Source organism: Piliocolobus tephrosceles, chromosome 13, assembly GCF_002776525.5.
Source record: "Piliocolobus tephrosceles isolate RC106 chromosome 13, ASM277652v3, whole genome shotgun sequence".
NCBI lineage: Eukaryota > Metazoa > Chordata > Mammalia > Primates > Cercopithecidae > Piliocolobus > Piliocolobus tephrosceles.
The window spans coordinates 84,884,560-84,904,950 of record NC_045446.1 but is presented as its reverse complement, the minus strand read 5'-3'; the positions used below and the strand labels follow the sequence as shown (position 1 = coordinate 84,904,950).

The window sequence follows — 20,391 nt, the reverse complement described above, 5'->3', positions numbered from 1 at the left end:
GAGTCTCTTTCTGTTTTATATACTCTAAGTCATACGTTATCAAACTTACTTCAATACTCATGACTGCTGCAATTTCATTCTGAAATTTAGCCTTTTACATTGAAGAGAGACCTTCTATGTACCTTGGGTCTTCATTCAACTTAGACTGATATTAAGATCTGTGACTCTACTTTTATGTTTGTTCTTTCCTAGGTATACTGTTGCCATTCCTTTATCTCAATCACTTTTCTTCATCACTTTTTTTGATAAATCTTTTATATAATTCTAATTTTAAAAACATGTATTAAGGATTTTTTTCTTTACTTTGCAGATATACAGTAGAGATAGCAAATTTAATAAACATCAATAACATTACAAAATATCTCTGGAGCCATGAATGGATAGCAGACTCAGTTGGTCTACAGGTCTAGTTTGTGCATGAACAGTGGATGGTGGCCTGGGGTGGAGAACATGTGCAGTTGAAGGACTGTGAGAAGCCCCGAACCTCACTGGGGCTGTAGCAATGTCCAGTGGAAGCCAGGGCCAGAGAAACAGAGGACCAGACGGAAGGTAAAAATGAGGAACACAGTGAGATTCTCAGCATCATCCAATGTAAGTCCAAATAACTGTGGGATCTGGACCCCTAGCACTGTAAGGGAGGTATCCTGAGGGGACAACAGCAGCAAGTGCTGTCCATGGCATCTGGGCCATGGTGAAGGCCACAGACACAATGATTAGGAGTAGACAGAGAGTCCCTGAGGGATATTACAACATCCTATGGCAACCTTTGGGGTGGGGAGTTCAGTGGTCTCTGGGAGCCCTGGTTGTCACAGTTGGAGATGGGGCCTTGGAAATTTGTTAGTTATTGGAGGTAAAGAATCTTCACTGTGGAGAGGCCCAGGCCAGAATTGTGCTTGGCAGGAATCTTCTCTGATTCCTGGGATTGGGATAAGAAGTAGATATCACTTGACATTTGGCACCATATTCAATAGCCATGGGTCCAGAGGATTGATCATGCACTGGAGGAAAATATCCCCAGATTTAGCATCATATCTCTGCCTGTCTTTAGCCCCAGCAGATGAGTCAGGGGCCCAGGAGATCCTGGAAAACTCAGCTGGGGTCAGAACCCTAGAGGCATAAGAGTGGTCCATTGCTGCAACCTTGGCCAGGTTCACCGGGGATTTCCAGTCCCCACTGGTGTCCCTGGACAACGTAATCAAAGGCACAGTGACATTGGAAGGAGTCATGGTGACAACATCAGGAAGACTAGTAGCAGTGCTGTCGAGGGATAGTAGGCAGGGGCCAGGGTGCATGGGTTCATCAGGATCCAGTGGGGGCCCCAGGGGTTGAAGATCAGGGGCACAACAGCAGCCAGAAGCCTTGGCAAAATGCGGAAGGCCACTGCTCAAAGGTGCGGGTTTGTCTGTCAAAGCTTCATCGGGGAACTGGAGCTGAGGTTTACGGCCTGGAGCTCTGCTCCCTGTCCCCACTGAGAGGTGCCTCTTAGCTGCAGACTGAACAGTCGCCTCAGTCCCCAGTTCTTGAGGACGGCGACCACGACCCCGCCTTCCAGTGGAAGGGGGAAGAATCCGGGCTGACGTCTCCAGGGTTTGGAATGCAGATCCAGGCACAGCATTGGTGCCATGGCCCTTTGGCTTGTAACAGAGCCCTGGGGCCACAGTTTGTATGGGACAGCTGGTTATGTGGTTCCGGAGATGCCTCAGGCCCAGAGCAGCTCTTCTAAGTACTATGTCCTCCCTCCAGGTGCTCACCTCTTGGCTTTCCACAACCCTGGGCTCTGTGTGATCCACAACCGTCAAGTCTTGCTTGTGTTTCCAGAGCTCATAGCTCTCTGGCTGCAGGATGCGTACGAAGGCGTCCATGGAAAAGGTCACTCTCGCCTCCCCACAGCTACACTGTGAAGCCACTTTGCCATAATCAATCCATCGTGGAGTGGCAAAGTTGATGGCCTCTGCGCAGTTGAAGCCATGGTTGAAGCCAGCATGGTAGCCATAGGGAAAGGTCACCATGAACTCCCCAGCCTCCTGAGTCATGCAATTGCAGGGGATCCCATTGTTTTTGAGAACTGTAGGTGAGATGAGGGCCACCTTGTGCCGCAGGAAGCCCTCACAGCCCCGGGAAATGCCTGGGAAGAGCTCCCTGGCCAGACGTTCCAGCCGCTGACCATGTTCTGGGGGCACCACGTACCAAGTTTTGGGCTCCCCAAAGTGCAGGTAGTTGATGCTATAAAGATCCATGTCCTCCGTGTGCCAAGCGAACGTGGTCTTCCACATGCCAAAGTACAGGTAGGGTGTGTTGACACCCTCGATGACAACCCCACATTCCTGCTCCAGCAGGTCCAGAATTGTTCCCAGGTGTCCTAGGTTCCACTGTTTAGTGCTTTCTTCAAATAAGGAGCCGCTGATATCAGCACCAAAAATTGGTGTATTACCGGGGTGGCTCTTCCAGTACTGTTGCTCCAAATCTGCAAAATTCTGGTGTGGTGGAGTCTGATGTTTTTTACTGTTTGCCAAGTGGCGATACTTCCCCACGGTCATGGCTTTCTTCTTTTTATGGTATTGAGTAAACACCCCTGCCTGCCCAGAGGTCACCTGCTGGAGGGGAGTGGCTACTAAGATGTCTTCGATATCATCGTAAGTCTTTCTGGCTTTCCATTCCTTGGGTGGAATTACCTTGGCAAGGCCAGCTTGGTGTGCGCCTTGGGACTCCATGTAAGCAACATATTTGTTGAAATCTGTAAATTCTTCCATGGTGGGGTAAAAAGTCATAATGGTATGACTCGTGTTCTGGGGATCGGAGTGCACACACTTCATGGCTGCACACAAGAAGTAGCTGACTCCCAAGTTCTTAGGTGTCCTCTAGATGCCTGAGAGTTCTGGGGAGTAATTTCTTTTCTCTGCTTTGTTTTTTCAGAATACTTGGGTTTATCTGTGAGAGAGTAATTCACACTTGAACTTTTGAACAAGTGAGATCTTTTACAGGCTTTCTGACTTCCCAGGAGGACTCAGGAGTCAGTATTTTTCCCAGGAGTCAGTATTCTTCTGTCCAAAGAAAATAGAATATGTCCCAGTGGGGCAGGCGCCCCAGCTGGAGTCCCAGCTCCACCTGCAGCTCTGTGAGTTTCCTCAGTTGGGGGTGTCACTGTGAAGCTTCTCTTGATTCTCAGGCTTTGGTGCCCCAGTAGCTGGTAACTCCACTGTACCCGGGCGTCTCTTCTAGGAAATTAAATCAATAAACCTAAACAACAACAACACAAAATACAGAATATTTGAAAATACATGTATAACCAGACAAAAGAAATACTCAACCAGTATTAAGCTAACCTAAAGGGTATGCTGTGTTAACATCAGGATATAAGGTCAAATAATAAAACTGAAAAAGAGGAGCATCTAATCAAACTAAGAGTGAAAATGATCAAGTTTGCAAAGGAATGAATTAAGCAATCCACGCAAGAAACTGGATGCATTAACATCAAAGGAAACAATGAAAATAAAGACACAAGCAGAAACCATTGCAAAAGGAAACAGAACCTTCAATGGGAATGATGACAAAAAACTAAAACTTGACTTTTCAAAAAGATGGTGAGAAGTGAAAAGCCATAGGCATGAATAGAAAAGGAAATACAAATGAAACACATTGAGATAACTTAGGGGGCATAGCTAAAAATCTTGCTGAGATGTTTTAAAAATTTTAACTGAATCTTATGAACAACTTGGGTGAGAATAATTTTCTCAGTAGGACAAATATCAAAAAGTGCTCCAACAGAGAAATAAAATGACCTACCTTCCACCAAAAACTCACAATTCCTGACGAAAATACTCCAGCACCCAGAGAGAAAGTTTCCTCTTGGTAGCTGAACTCCAAATGAAGCCCCAGGTTGCAAAGACCCTGGCTTTATACCTGGGTGGCATCCTAACCCAATCAGTGCCCAGCTAATGTAATCACCCGCTGAGTCAAGATTAGGCATCCCACCCATCCGGGCCCCTCCCTTTTATTTTACACTTAAATCCTAGAACAACGCTAAGTGATTAAAAGTCAAGTTATGGGAACAGGCAATCTAAATAAATACTAAAAGATACCAAGGGTAGCAATTTTAATATCCAATGTATATATAAGATCCAAGAGGGACATTTTATAGTTAATGAAAAAAAATTCATAGGAAAATATTACAAGGATGAATTTATGCACCTAACCACACAACAGTGACACACTGAAGCTAAGACTGAGAGTTGTTGTAAGGTCAAACAGTAAAATCTGCAGTCATGATGGGAGTTTTGTGTGTGTGTGTGTGTTTAACATTATGCTTTCAGAAACCAATAAAGCAGAGTAGAAAATCAATAATGTTTAGTAATATGTACAAGGTTAAGAACTTTGAGGATGGAGATTGTAACAATTAAAAAGCAAATGTAAAATGCTTTTTGGGTACATAGGTAACATTTATAATAGATAAATTTACCAATAGAGGACTACAAAGTAAATATCAAATAAAAATTACATTAAAGGAATATACTGGCCAAAATGAAATTGAAAGTCAACAATACAAAATCTGAATCCAACCATATTTATTTGAAAATTAATATGCACATTTCTGAAATCCTATTGATCTTCACATTGAACTCAAGCAGTGAGTAAAAACAAAACGAAACAAAAGAAAATTGTGCAGCAGAAAATGAAAGATAAAAATAATGATAGAAAAATAAAAAGGAAAATGTATACTAAAGATGATTAATAAAACTAAAATCTGATAGTTTTAAAGAAAAAATACATAAGTGGAAGTATTGATAAAGAACACTTTCTAGACCTGGGCAAGTAATATACAGAAAGAGCCCAAAGCATTTGTAGTCATGGAAAATAAAAACTCCGTAAATACACACAGTGAAAAATGCGGTTACTTCCAGTGGGACAGAAAGAAAACAATTCTCAATGGTCAAATCTCCAAAAAAGTGAGCAAGAAAATATGTATATTGAATTATAATCCAAAATATGAAATAAATATCTACGAGTTCATACTGATATAAAGATTAAATAAATAGCTGAGAAGTGACAAAACTGTCTTTCATAAGAATTCTAAACAAATTAAATTAATTAAAATATTGTCTATTTTGAAAATGCTATGACCCTATATAAATATAAATAGAATTGTGCTTTATGTATTTTCATGTATTTTTTTGTGTGGCATTTCCCTCATCTATGTTCTTCTGTGCAGCTGTACTTTGTCTCGTTTCCCTGCTGTAATTCATTCAATGGTATAAATGTTTCTGTTTTTAATGGGTTTTGGTTCCTTTCTACTTCTGACCTCTTACAAAAAATGTTGCTCTGAAAATGCTTGGACATGGATAGCGCTTGGAGCTCACATGTACTCTTGTCTATGAATGGATATCTTTGTCATAGAAGTCAGTCAGGCCTCCATATCCTCTGAGTTCAGCAGCAGTGGATTCAACCAACCGAGGATCAAATGCATTCACAAACAGAAAGAAACAGTGAAAAATAACAGTACAATAAAAACAACAAAAAATAAACAACTACTTGCATGGCATGCTAACCCAAGATTGAGCTTTCTAGAATTTAGTAAGATGGTTCTTACTTTTCTAGCTGCCCTCGTCTTGTCTCCTATTTGCTTTTCTCCAGTTTAAGATATAGGCAATAAAACACATACATCTTAGGTCTCCACTTTAGTGAGTTTTAAAAATTATATACACCTATGTAATCAACACATAAAAGATGTAGAACATTAGCACAGCCCCATAGCATTCTCTCAGGACAGGAGCTTTCCAGTCAAACCCCACTCCCCACCAGAGGCAACCACTTTCTAAGTTCTGTGGTGACAGAGGAGTATGGACTGATTTGGGAATGAATAGGAATGGAATCATACCATATGTATTCACTTGGATTTTGCTACTTTTCCTATACGGAATGTTTGTGAGATCATCTATCCTGTTGCATGCACCAGCAGTTCACTCCTTTTAATCGATGAATAATATTTTAATACACTATAGTTTTTCTACTCATCTTTTCGGAGATATATGGATTGTTCACAGTTCTTTATTCTTAACAGTTGGGCAGATACCTGGAAGGAGAATTGCCAGAGACAGATGAGTGTGCAAGTTTATAGAAGACTGACACAGCTTTTTTTTCTTTTTTCTTTTATTTGTTTAATTTTTTTTTTGAGACGGAGTCTTGCTCTGTCGCCAGGCTACAGTGCAGTGGCGCCATCTCGGCTCACTGCAAGCTCCACCTCCGGGGTTCATACCATTTTCCTGCCTCAGCCTCCCAAGTAGCTGGGACTACAGGCACCCGCCACCATGCCCGGCTAATTTTTTTTGTATTTTTTAGTAGAGATGGGATTTCACCATGTTAGCCAGGATGGTCTCAATCTCCTGACCTCGTGATCCGCCCGCCTTGGTGTCCCAAAGTGCTGGGATTACAGGCATGAGCCACCACGCCCAGCCGACTGACACAGTTTTTCAAAGGGGCTGTATGATGTCATATTCCCACTGGCAATGCATGTAAGAGCCCATTGCTCTGGACGTGGGACTGTTCCTCTCAGAAACGGAGTGCATGGTTCCAGTAAATCCAGGCATAGAACAGGGACTCATTCATCATGCCAAAGCTAAGATGTTTCCTTTTTGTCCTCATGACCTCTGGTGTTCAAAGGAACATATTTTCAATGGAGTCACAACAATAAGGCCATATATAAGAAGCTGAGATTCCCACGTGGCCACTTCAATCTCCTCACATCACTGAACAACCATGCAAAGAAGGAATATAATTTCAGCAGGGTGGTAACTGATCTTTATTCTCTCAAGGAAATATGCCTTTTAAACACACAAAGAAACCTAAAGTACAGTTGCAGGTCAGGTTTACTATAGAGCAGACCCTAAGACTTCAGCACCAAAGTCTTTCTTAAAGAGGGTCCTTGGGATCCATACCTGAGAAAGGGAGGAGGGAGAAGCAGGTGTGAGCACAGGAAAATGTTGATCTGCGGGTTAGGGCCAAAGATAGGCAGCCAATCCTGCAGGGAGCTCTGGAGCTCAAATAGGCTTTGCAGGGTTGTCCTGGGTTGAGCAGAGATGGCCAAGCTTTATCCTCCAGCACTGAGAAGTCATGGGATGTCAGCCAAACCAGGAAGAGGCATGGCCTTGGGTGAGGTAGCTCTCTGCCGCTGAAGGCCGTCTGCCGACTGCAGTCCAGATAGGTAAAAAAAATAAAGCTTTTACCTATCACATAAAAGTTTCTTCCTTGGTCATGCAAGATGTGCTGTGGGTCCAGCAGCTCTCTAGGGCTACTCCCTTCCTGTGAATACAGCATGCTCTCATTTTGTGATTCCATCGTGTCAGTGTTAGCTTTAACCTCATTTCAGCCAGGCATCTCACTCCATCCTCCTCTGTGCCTGGAGTCTCTGAGCTTATCTCTCAGGTTGAATTTTCCAAAGAATAAACTTCCTTCTCTTGTTATATTAGGAAAGACAAAGTTGCCTGAATGAATGGAAGAGGCAGGAAGATATGGGTTTTTCTGCTGTTTATTGAAAACTTTAGAGAAGAACCAATTTCTGATTATTCCTACTTCAAAATTTTCTACTGAAATGGTGATAGGGGAAGAAAGGAAGGGTCCTATTAAGGATAGTACTTAACGAGCAAGGTGGCTTTCTTCTCAGAATGTTTCTTTCTATATGAAAACTATAATTTTCAATTTCCAAAATATGTTCCATCCAGTTTTGTGCACTGCTTTTTTGTTGTTGGTTTTAAAGACAGAGTGTGGTTCTGTTACCCAGGCTAGACTGCAGTGCTGCAATCATGGCTAACTGCAACTTGGACTTCCCAGGCTCAGGTGATCCTCCTCTCTCAGCCTCCTGAACAGCTGGGAATACGTGTGCCACCACACCCAGGTAATTTTTTTAAACTTTCTTCTGCAGAAACTGAGTTTCACTATGTTGATGAGGCTGGCTATGCAATTTTCAAAACTAACAATTAAACCTAAGCAACTGTCACTCTCGCTTGTATTATAAATGGTCAAACTGCTTCTCCTAGTTGTAGACTCTCCATAGAGCCACTAAGCTGATTATTATTTAAATGTGTCAATCACATCTTGTCAATTGCTGTTTTAAGGTTCTGATGCCTTCTCAAGTTGAAGGAACACCAAATAATGCATTTAACTTGAAACATGAGGCTCTACATGTTCTGTCCCCAGACTCTCTCCCTTCCCCTCTCTGCCCAAGACACAAATAAGCTTCTTTTGTATTCCTGGAAAAAGAAAATCACTAATTTCCATGGTAGGTCTATTGCACTTGCTGTTCCCTGCAAGTGGAAAATTCTGCTCTGGACTTTCCGTTTGGTCAACTAGGTCTGAAAAAGATCCCTGCTCTGTGAATCCATCCGGGACCCGCAGCTCAGGCAGCCCCTGCGCATTCTTCTATTATCTAATCCTGCTTTAGTTTCTGCACAGCACACATTGCTGATAAAAACTGTCTTGCTCTCTTAGTGGGGACTTGTTTATTGGACTGAGCCAATGAATTAACAATGTCAAATAAACCACAGCTTTGAAAAGCCTGCGGAATTTGGCTGTTTTGGCTTGTGTTTTTGTCTTATATAAAACTTGCCCAATAAAGAATGTTCACCTTTCAGAAAAAAGCATCTCTACATTTTCTATTTTTAAAACCAATTTCTAGTTTTGTTGCATGGTATTGATATTTTCTTTTTCTTTTGATAAGTTATCGATGTTTTGTTTTCACTGTAATATGTTGTCCAATTTTGTGAATCATTCATTAGTACTTGAAAAAGGTGAGTATTCTCTATTACCAGGTGCATACACTGTACCTTGTTAAGCTTGTTTGTTTTCTATATCTGTATATGTGTCCATTTTTTTTTCTGTCTTCAACACAATAAAGTGACTTAAATTCTCTGTTTTTTGAAACACTACTCCAACTTGTTTCTTACCAACTATGATTTTTCCTTAATCAAACTCATATGGGCTCCAGGCTGGATCTCAACCTTCTGGCCCTAAGCCTGCACCATGTCCTCATGGAGCTTGCCCTGAGGAGGAAAAGAGGAGGGAAATGAGATTTAACCAGAACTTTCTTCCCCACCTCTGTGACACAGTCCTCTCTGGACCCTACAGCCCATGCCCACCCCTCCTGTTTTCCCCCTAGAAACACAAGCCCTGCACAGAAAGCTCCCTGGATAACCCTCTCCCAATCACTGCCTGAGCCAGGCACAGGGGCCTGGGACACCCACCTCTGGATTCTCTGGGCAAGCGCTCACCCTACGTGGATGCAGTCAGGACTTTGGCGGCCTCTGAAAGCAGAAGGCCAGGAAGAAGGAAACCCACTAGAAGCAGCACCCATTACCCACCCACGCTCACTCTGAGAGAAGCACACAAGCTTTGCACTGCCTGTCCTGTGCCAGGTAAAGGGATCCCGCTAGCTTCAGTGCATGTATAGTGCTGGCTGTGAGCTTTGCAAGAGCTTCCTGACTCCACACAGTCACCTGGTCACCATGCCCAGCTTCCCACAGAGCCACATAGTACCCATAGTGAGTTACCACCAGCAGGGATGTGAAGATTGTAGAACACTCCTTTCCCCAGGCTCTAACTGACTACTTGAAGAATGAAAATGCGGTTTCAGAGCCACGGAGACATCCATGATAAGGGGATATTGAAAGGAACTCTAGACTCCTAAACCTGGGACCTAGGACAGAACTGAGAGATCCATGAATTCTCCCACATAGTAATAAATGTTGGTGTGCAAATATTTGGTAGAGGAGAACAAGGTATGTTGCTGTCAGAAGTTTCCCCAAATTCATGAGAAGTGACACAATTAATTTTTAATCTAACATTTTAATTTAGTTTAAATTTAATTTAATTACAATTTTTCAAACTAAGATGATATTAAAAACTAATTTACTACAGATATATATCAGATCTCCAGTCAAGTCAGATGCAAAGGCATATTAATGGTGCCCAAGGAAGAATATGGAACTTCTAAAAGATGATTAAAATGGTTTTACCAGGGACTCACACAGATACTTTTATACCAGTGTTCCTAATAGCACCATGCACATAGCCAAAAGGAGGAAACAACCCAATGGTCCATCCATGGGTGACTGGAATAAGCAAAATGTGGTGTATACATATGATGCAATATTATTCAACCTTGAAAAGGAAGGAAATTCTGACACATGCTGCAACATGGATGAACCTTGAGGACATCACGCTAAGTGAAATAACTAGAAATAAAAAGACAGATATTATATCATTGCACTTATATGAAGTAACTAAAATTTCTTCATTTTATATTAAGATCTACCAGCCCTCTTTTCTTTTGCTTGCATTTTCCTTGATCTAGTTTTGCCCATTCTTTTATTTTTCAATCATTCTGAATCACTTAGTTTTAGGTTTATCTCTTTTATAGTAGTGATTTTAAAATACGTTTTCAGGATATTCCTTTTTTTTTTTTTTTTTTGAGTTGGAGTCTTGCTCTTTCACCCAGGCTGGAGTGCAGTGGCCCAGTCTTGGCTCACTGCAAGCTCCGCCTCCTGGGTTCACGCCATTCTCCTGCCTCAGCCTCCAGTGTAGCTGGGACTACAGGCACCCGCCATCGCACCCAGCTAATTTTTTGTATTTTTAGTAGAGATGGGGTTTCACCGTGTTAGTAAGGATGGTCTCGAACTCCTGACCTCGTGATCCTCCCATCTCGGCCTCCCAAAGTGCTGGGATTATAGGCATGAGCCACCACACCCGGCCGATATTCCTTTCTTTACTTGGTAGATACACACTAGGAAAAATTAATTTAATAAACAGGAGACAGCCTCTGGTAGCCTTGGGTATATATTAGTTCTTCAAGGTAAAAGAGACTGAGACTGTCCCAGGCTCGAATTGTGCTTGAGTGGAGCCTTCTTTGGCTACTCGGGTTAGGTTATGGTCGGAGGGACAGCTACATTTGGCAATATATTCAGTAGCCATGAGTTCAAAGGATTAAGATAATGTATCAGAGGCACATAGCTCCAAATTCAGAGGTGCAGCACTGTCTGGCTTTAACCCCAGGACAGGAGTCAGGGCCCAGCATATTCTGACAACATCGGTTGGGGCCAAGACCTCAGAGGTATAAGAGTGGTCCATTGCTACAACCTCAGCCAGGTTCAAGGGGCCTTGCACTCTCCAGCAGCATCTCTGGAGAATCTTCTCAGCATCATTATGATGTTGGGAGGAATCAGTGGAACACAGGGTGGTTCGGTGTCATGCTGTCTGGGGATGTGAGATACGGGCCAGCACACATCGAAGCATCAGATCCAAGTTGTCTCCAAAGGTTGAAGATGGGGGCACTGCAGCACGTGGTAGCCTTGATGGGCTGCTGAGATGCAGGCCTGAGAGATACAGGCTTGTCTATCAAAGTTCCATCCTAAGTAGGGGCAAAGACCCCGGGATCGAGAGCTCTATGTGCTGTGCCACTTGGTAGGAGACTAGAGGATCCCCTCCTGAGCTCCTAGTTCCTGAAAAGGACCACCATGACCACCTCTGCCAGTTGACAGGCAGAGAACCAGGGCAAACAGACCCGAGATAGATGGTGGGCCATGGTGTGTTCTTGGGAGCCTCTGGGGTCAATGACCCTTGGATGGGCATCAGTTTCCTGGGCTGCCATGGGGCACCAGGGAAACTGCAACTGGTACATATGGGCTCAGTGGTAGGTCTCACCATCCAGGACCACAAGCCTAGAAGAGGCCAGGTCCGGAGGAGCTTCAGGCCCGGTGCAATGTCCTCCTGCCAGGTAATGAGCTCCTGGATTGCCAGCACCTTGGGCTCCCTTTGATCCACAATGGCCCCATCTTGCTAGCTTTTCCACAGGTCATAATGATCAGGTTTCATGATGTGCGTGAAGGCGTCCATGGAAAAGGCCACCCTGCCTTCCCCACAGCTACACTGAGATGCCATATTGCCATAATCTACCCATCCTAGGTGGTGAAATTGATGGTCTCTGTGAGAGTTGAAGCCTGTGTGGTAGTCATAGGGAAATGTCACCATGAACTCTCCAGCCTCCTGAGTCATGCTATTGAAGGGAACCCCATTCTACATGAGCACTATGGGCAAGATGAGAGCCATCTTATGCCACAAGAAGGCCTCATAACCCTGAGAACTACCTGGAAAAGCTCCCCGGCTGAGCATTCCAGGTGCTGACTATGGTTTTGGGGCACTGTGTACCAAGACAGGAGCTCCCTGAAGTGATGGTAGTTGATGTTGTAAAGGTCCATGACCTATGGAAAGGTGGTCGCCCACATGCCAAAGTACAGTTAGGGTGTGTTGACACTCTCTTCAATGACAGCCTCACATTCCTGCTCCAGAAATGCCTAAATTTTTCCTACGTGTCCAGGATTACATTGTTTACTGTTTTCATCAAATAGGAGGCTGAGGTTCTTCCAGTATTTTCTTTCCAAATCTTGAAACTTCTGGTGTGGCTGAGTCCAGTATATTTCAGAATATTTGAAGACAAATGTGTGACAAACAAAATACTGAGCTTTAAGCTACCTTAGTAACTTAGTGATGACACGCAGGCTTCAACCACAACTTTAACTGTACAGAGGCCATCAGTTCTACCACCCAGGATGGACTGATTACGGCAGATTGGTATGGTGTGTTAATATCAGGATTTAAGGTCAAATCACAACATATATAAAGAGGAGTATCGAATTGAACTGAAAGAAAAAAAATCAGCAAGTTCAAAAATGATTGAATTTAGCACTCAACTCAGTAAACAGGATGAATCAAAATAAAAAAGGAAAGAAAATAAAGGTATAAGTAGAAACAATTACAAAAGAAAATATTACACCCAGTAGAGGTAATAACAAAAGTCAAAATCTGATTCTTTGAAAAGACTTTGGAAGTTAAAAATCACAGGTAGGAAGAGGGAAGAAAGAGTGTACAAAGAAACTACATTGTGATAAAATAATAAAGCACACAGCTAAACCTTGTAGAATTTTTTTTAATTATAATTGAATCCTATGAGAAACTTGGTAAAATAATTTTCCCAAAGGTACAAATGGCAGAAAGTAGTCCAACAGCAAAATGAAACAACCAACTTTCTATAAAATATTTCTAGTTTTATTTTGAGAAAAGGTAACACCAAGAAAACATTTTAATTTAATAATAGAAACATGGTAATAGTAAGAAATATTCATAATCAAAAACATACACCATGTTATAAGTACCTACAAAGTTACAAGCCATTTCTTCCATAACATTCCCCATATTTTAAGTTCATGTGTGTCGATATGATCAGATTTGCCATTTAACAGAATAGAGAGGGGGAAGAGGTGTGATTATCATCAGCTAGATGTGCTCACTGCATGCTCTATTATTTCTCTTCCAGGCCTGGGTGACTGGAAGGGCAGTTGACAGGCATTTTAATAAATTGAACAGTCATTTGTTCTTCAGGACAGGGCTTCTTTTTTTTTCAGGAGGAAACAGAAGAAAACAGGAAGCAGCTCAGTACTCTGCACTGCAGCAGGCCACCTTCCACCTTAACAGCTAACCAGCATCACTCAACTGCTAGGCAGCCAGGCCTGGTACATAAAAACACAGAAGAGATTAGAATTGTGTTTGCTCAAAACCCAGTCTTTTCACCTGAAAAATCTTTACACAAATTTGGGTCATATTACCAGTTAGATTTAAAGGTAATAACATTACACATACACATTTATACCGCCTTTTGTAAGTTTTTAACTTTAAGGAATGAAGGCAGTTTTGAGGCAATGTCGTGACAGCGTTGGGCTGTGTGTAATGGCTGTACACATTTCTTAAGAGACAGGGGGCCACAAATTAGGTTACCAACCTGTTCATTTCAAACCAAAAATATCAGCACTATAGAATCAAATATACGCTGGGCGAAGGGGCTCACACCTGTAATCGCAGAACTTTAGGAGGCCGAGGTGAGCAGATCACTTGGGCCCAGGAGTTCGAGGGCAGGCTGGCCAACATGGTGAAACCCCATCTCTACTAAAAATACAAAAATTAGTCCTCTGTGGTGGCTGGTGCCTATAATCCCAGCTACTGCAGAGGCTGAGGCCTGAGAATGGCTTGAACCCAGGAGGTGGAAGATGCAGATGGCGCCACTGCAGTTCAGCGTGGGCAGCAGAGCTAGACTCCATCTCAAAAATAAAAAAAAAAAAACAAAAAAAGACAAATATAAAATTTCCCCTCCAATATCCAAATCCAATCTAAAGTAGTTCACCTCACTAAATTACAAGAAAATTTGAATAACAACACAATGGCACATGAAATGAATCTTGTCATCTGATGCAACGCTTCAAACTGGTAAAAAGGTAGACAAATGTCACACAACCCTTTCATTAGGCAGTCCCTTCTTCCAGGGACTCTGCTGCCATGGACTGAGTATGAAGTCCTTTTCCCCAAGTCGTCCATCACCCGTTAGCTGATGATCATTTTCCTAGGAGGACACTTGTCCTTTTTCCCCTTCAGGAGACCTGGGAGGACTCTTGGATCACGACCTGGACTTGGATTCCCTCTTGGATATGGAGGGAGTACTCCCGGACGTAGATCTAGACCTGGACCTTGAGCAAGATCTGGAGATGGAGGAGGACTTGGATCTTCGCGCAGAGCTGGATTTGGAGGTTGATGGAGAGCGAGAGCCAGACCCAGACTTCGAGTGAGAGCGGTTGTAGAGAGACCTGTTGCGGGAAGACCGGATGTAGGGGGACCTCCTGTAGCGAGATTCCCTGTAGGGAGATCGGCTGTAGTGATGCCGGCTGTAAGACTGACTGTAGCGAGATCCTCTGCAATGAGATCGTCTGTAGGGAGATCGGCTGTAGCGAGATCTCCTGAAGGTAGATCGGCTATAGGGAGACCGGATATAGCGAGACCCCCCATGGTGAGATCTGCTGCGGGACCTAGAGCAGCTGGGACCCCGGGATCTGCTGCGGTGTCGCCGCCTGGGGCTGCGGCTCCGCCGTCCATAGCCGCCGCCTCCCGACCTGCCGCGCGGCTCTTCCTGGCGGCTGCGGGGCAGGTCCCGGCGGCCATAGCGCGCCATCTGCACCCGCAGCTCGCGTCCATCCAGCTCCGCCCCGTCCATGGCGTCCTCGGCGTCTTCCGCGTCGCGCCGGTTGTGAAAGCGGACGAAGGCGAAGCCCCGGGGCGCCTTGGTGTGGTGCTCCCGCGGGATGTACACGTCGCCCACGCGCCCGTACTTCTCGAACACTCGCTTCAGGCTGTCGGGAGTGGTCCGGTAGGTCAGGTTGTCCACCTTGAGGGTGATCATGCCGTCCACGTCGGGAGGGGGGCGGCCGCAGCTCATGGCTCCCAGAGCAGGCCGGGCCCGGAAACTGGCGCTGCTCTGGGCGCTGACGGTGTGACCTGCGTTCCTTTCTTGCGGCTGCGCCCCGCGTGGGGACGCCGGGAAAGGCCGGGCGGAGAGGCTGGCGGCCGAGCTCCGCAGGGAGCGCCCTGGAGCAGCAACTCCCAAATTCCCAATTTCAGGCCAAATACTCCAGGACCCAGAGGAAGGTTTCCTCTTGGTAGGTGAACTCCAAATGAAGCCAGGTCCCAAAGATCCTGGCTTTATCCCTGAGCAACATCCTAACCTAATCAGCGCCCAGCTAATGTAATCACTGGGCTGGGCTTAGATTAGACGTCCCACTCTCCCATAACCTTCCCTTTTATTCTACATTTTAATCAATCTTAGAACAACACTAAGTGATTAAAAGTAAATTTATGGGAACAGGCAATCCAGACAAATATTAAACAAAAGAAATCTAGGAGAGCAATATTAATATCCAGTGTATTGATAGGATCATGGTTAATGAAATTTCATAGGAAAACATTTCAATATTGCAGTAATGAACTTTATGCACCTAACCACATGGCACTGACACGTAGAGAGCCAAGACTCAGACTTAGATGGTAAAACTGAAAAGTCTGCAATCATGATAGGAGATCATGATTTTTTTTTTTTTTTTTTTTTTTTTTTTTATGTAACAGCATTTTGACTGAAACCAATAGTGCAGAGAACAAAGTTAGGAATGCTGTATAATTTGGCTGGGCGCGGTGGCTTACGCCTGTAATCCCAGCACTTTGGCAGGCCAAGGTGGGTGGATCACCTGGGACCGGGAGTTCAAGACCAGCCTGGCCAATATGGTGAAACCCCATCTCTACTAAAAATATAAAAAATTAGCCGGGCATGGTTGAGGACGCCTGTAATCCCAGCTACTCGGGAGGCTGAAACAGGAGAATTGCTTGAACCCTGAGGGTGGAGGTTGCAGTGAGCAGACATGGCGCCACTGCACTCCAGCCTGGTCCACAGCGAGACTCAGTCAAAAAAAGAAAAAAAAAAAAGCTATAGAATTTGCAAAACAAACTTAACAACTGTGATCGTTATAACATGCAACTACCAAAAATCAAATGGAAAATGTTTTTCAATAGGTAGAACACATTTACAAAAATTTCCCAGTGCAGCTACAAATAAATATCAATTACAATTCCATAAGTTAATAAATTGAGCATAAGCTTGACCTCGTTGAAGTAAAATTAAAAGTCAACAATTTAAAAACTGAATCTGACTATATTTGAGAATTAATATCCATATTTTCTAAAAATCTATAAATATTATGTTGAAATTCAGCAATTAGTAAATAAAAACAACATAAAATATTAAAACAATGATAGAATTATAAATAAACAGAAGGCAATCTAGACTAAAGATGATTAATAAAACTGCAACCCGATAATGTTAAAGAAAAAATAAAGATGTGGCAATACTTATGAAGAAACAAAGTTTCTAGACCTGTGCAGGAAATATAGAAAGAGCCTATAGCATCTTGGAGTGTTGGAAAATAAGAATGTGGTAAACACAAAACAAACAAAAGTATTGATGAGGTTATGTTAGAACATTTATGGGGTTATATTAGAAGAGCACAAGAACCAATGAAAACACCTCCCAACGGCCAAATTTTAAACAAGTTGAGCAACAGAATAAAGTATTATTGAATTATAATCCAAAGAATAAAATAAATACCTGCGAGTTCATGCTGTTATGAATAAATGAGTAAATTTAACAAATTGGAGAGAAGAGACAAAACCCTTCTGCAGAAGAATTCTAAATAAATTTACTAAAATGTTGCTCATTTTGAAAATGTTATATAACCTTATGTAAATAGAATTGTGCTTTATGCAGTTTAATGGGTTTTTTTGTTTATATCCTTCATCTATGTTGTTCCTTGTAGCTGTACTTGTTCCTGTTGCCTGCTGTAAGGTGTCCAATAGTATAAATGTTTCTGCTGTTGATGGGCATTTGGATTGTTTCCACTTTGGCCTCTTACAGTGTTGCTCAGAACACACTTGGCCATGTATACTGGAGCTCATGTGTCCTCTTATGTGTGAATGGATCCCTCATCGTAGAATACAGGCAGCCTTCTGTAACCTCTGGGTTCAGCATCAGTGAATTCAACCAACTGTAGGTCAAAAATACTCAAAAAGAAATATGAGTTTGTAAGTAATTCCTCTTCCTCTGCTTTTCAGAATAGCTTGACTAGGACTGGTATGAGTTATTTAAATGTTTGGTGGAATTCAGCAGTGAAGCCATCGGATCCTCAGCTTTAATTTACTGGGAGACTTTTTATTACAGCTTGGATCTCATTATTTGTTATTGGTCTATTCAGGTTTTGGATTTCTTCCTCCTTCTATCTTGGTAGGTTGTATGTGTCTAGCAACTTGTGCATTTCTTCTAGGTTTTTCAACTTATTGCTATATAGTTGCTCATAGTAGCCACTAATGATACTTTGAATTTCTGCAGTATCTATTGCAGTGCCTCCTTTTTCATTTCTGATTTTATTGATTTAGATCTTCTGTCTCTTTTTCTTAATCGGCTAAAGGTTTGTCAATTTGGTTTAACTTTTCAAAACAACAACTCTTTGTTTCAGTGATCTTTTGCATTGTTTTCCTCATTTTGATTTCATTAATTTCTGCTGTGATTTTTATTATTTCTTTTCTTCTACTAATTTTGGATTATTTTTGTTCTTACCTTTCTACTCCTTTAAGAGGCATCATTAGGTGGTTTATTTGAAGTTTTTCCTCTTTTTTGATGTAGGAACTTATAGCTATAAACTTCCATGTTAGTACTGCTTTTTACTGTATCCTATAGGTTTTAATATATTGCATTTCCATTATGATTTGTTTCAGGAAATTCTTCAATTTCCTTCTTAATTTCTTCATTGACCTACTGGAGATTCAGGTGCATATTGGTTAATTTCTATGTGTTTGCATAATTTCCAAAATTCCTCTTGTTTTGATTTCTAGTTTTGTTCCACTGTGTCCAGAGAAGATGCTTGGAATTATTTGAATTTTTGAACTTTTAAAGATGTATTTTGTTACCTACCATATGGTCTATTCTTGAGAATGATCCATGTGCTGAGGAAAAGAATGTGTATTTTACAACTTTTTACAACTGGTGGATGAAGTGTCCTGTCAATATCTATTAGATCCATTTGATATAAGGCAGACTAAATCTGATTTAGAGCTTTCTATTATACTATCTTGCTCTGCCAATTCCTCCAGTTTAAACAATTATATACACCCATGTAATCAGCACTCTAAATGAGACGCAGAACATTCCCATAGCCCCACAACATTTTCACATGCCTAGAACTTCCCAGTTAATTCCCACTCTCACCAGAGACAACCACGATCTAAGTTCTACGAGCACAACTTATTTTGGCCATTTTTTTGAATGAATATAAAATGAATCATTGCTTTTTGTAACTATTTAATATGCTATAGCTTTTCCACTCATCTGTTCAGACACGTGGATTATTCACAGTTCCTGATTTTTAATGATTGGGTAAATACCTAGGAAGAGAATGAGTATGGATAGATGAGTGGTCAAGTTTACAGAACATTGACAAACAGTTTTTCAATGGGGCTGTACAATGTTACATTCCCACAAGCAATGTATGTGAGAGTCAGTTGCTCCAAACATGATACTGTTTTGCTCAGAGCAGAGTACATGGTTACAGTTAATCCAGGAGAAAACTGGTATTGATCCATCATGCCAATGGCAAGATGTTTCTTCTTGCCCTTGTGACTTCTGGTGTTCAAAGGGACATGTTTGCACCAGGGGTCACAACAATAATTCCGTAAATTAAAAGCTGAAATTCTTATGTGGCCATTTCTATCTCCTCACATCACTAAATAACCATGCAAAGAACTATGATTTCAGTAGGGGCTATCACTCTTTATTCTCTCAAGAAAATTAAGCTTTTGAAACACAATGAAACCTGAAGTAAAGTTGTAGGTCAGGTCTGTTATGGAACAGACTTTGGCACCAAGATCTTTCTTAACAAGTGTGCTTGGGATTCATATCTGAGAAAAGGAGAGGAAGGAAGCATGTTTGAGCACAGGGAAAATTGGAGCTGAGGATTAGGGCCAAAGATAGTCTTGGCAAATCTGGAGCACAAATGGCCCTTCAGCGATGTGCTAAGTTGAGCAAAGATGGCCAAGCTTTATGCTCCAGCACTGAGCAGTCATGAAATGTGGGCCAAACTGGGAAGAGGCATGCTTTGGGTGAGGCAGCTCTCTGCAGCTGAAGGCTCTCTGCTTACTGCACTCCAGGGTCAATGAGGCTTTTATCTATCACATAAAATTTCATTCCTTGGTCATGCAGGATGTACTGAGGGATCAGCAGTTCTCTAGGCTACTCCCTTCCAGTGAATGCAGTGTGCTTTCGTCTTTGGTTCCGCCGTGTCACTATTAGCTTAAACCTTTTCAGCCAGGCATCTCAGTCCATCCTCCTGTATGCCTGGAGACCCTATGTTGTCCCTCAGCTTGAATTTTCCAAAGAGTAAACTTCTTGTTATGTTAAGAAAGACAAAGTTGCCTGAATGAATGGGAGAGACAGGATGATAAGAGTTTTTCTGCTCTTTATTGAGAACTTTAGACAAGCACCGAGTTTTGATTACTCATGCTTCAAAATGTACAGCCTTCTTGAAATTCTGGATGGGAGTGGGGAAGTTAAGGAGGGGTGGTATTAAGGTGGGCAGTGGTTTGCTTCTCTGAATGTTTCCTTCTTCATCAAAACTGTCATTTTCAATGTTAAAAATATATTCTGAATTTTTCCATTTCTGTGCATTTGCAATACTAACAATTAAGTGTAAGCAACTGTCACTTTCACTTGTATTATAAACTCTAATTGCTTCTCCTACTCACACATTCTCCACAGAACAACTAAGCTGATTACTTAAATGTGTCGTTCACATCTTTTCCACTGCTGTTTTAATGCCTTCTCCTTTCAAGTTGAAGGAACACCACATAATGCACCTGACATGAGACACAAGGCCCTCCATGCTCTGCCCCCTGCCTCTCTCCCTTCCTCTCTATGTCCCAGACACAAATAAGCTT

At 42.4% G+C, this 20,391-nt stretch overlaps 2 protein-coding genes and 1 long non-coding RNA gene across 3 annotated transcripts; all 3 read right to left on the bottom strand.

Annotated features, from left to right (window-relative positions):
• Positions 1-941: 941 nt before the first annotated feature.
• On the bottom strand, positions 942-2,813 carry LOC111551608 (lysine-specific demethylase 4E-like). The gene has a single exon (XM_031933830.1). The coding sequence runs from the start codon at positions 2,811-2,813 to the stop codon at positions 942-944; it is 1,872 nt and encodes a 623-aa protein (XP_031789690.1).
• A 10,251-nt stretch (positions 2,814-13,064) lies between these two features.
• Positions 13,065-14,000, bottom strand: LOC111551631. Its single transcript, XR_002734417.2, has 2 exons — positions 13,817-14,000; positions 13,065-13,547 (listed from the first exon to the last, which is right to left on the bottom strand). It is a non-coding gene; the product is annotated as an uncharacterized LOC111551631 (long non-coding RNA).
• A 28-nt stretch (positions 14,001-14,028) lies between these two features.
• LOC111551626 (serine/arginine-rich splicing factor 8-like) lies at positions 14,029-15,402 on the bottom strand. Its single transcript, XM_023225662.2, has one exon. The coding sequence runs from the start codon at positions 15,296-15,298 to the stop codon at positions 14,486-14,488; it is 813 nt and encodes a 270-aa protein (XP_023081430.1). The 5' UTR covers positions 15,299-15,402; the 3' UTR covers positions 14,029-14,485.
• Between the last annotated feature and the right edge of the window lie 4,989 nt (positions 15,403-20,391).

What these genes read in the sequence shown, in the direction of transcription:
- LOC111551608 (XM_031933830.1), bottom strand. Translation starts at nt 2,813, where the DNA reads ATGAAGTGTGTGCACTCCGATCCCCAGAACACGAGTCATACCATTATG.
- LOC111551626 (XM_023225662.2), bottom strand. Translation starts at nt 15,298, where the DNA reads ATGAGCTGCGGCCGCCCCCCTCCCGACGTGGACGGCATGATCACCCTC.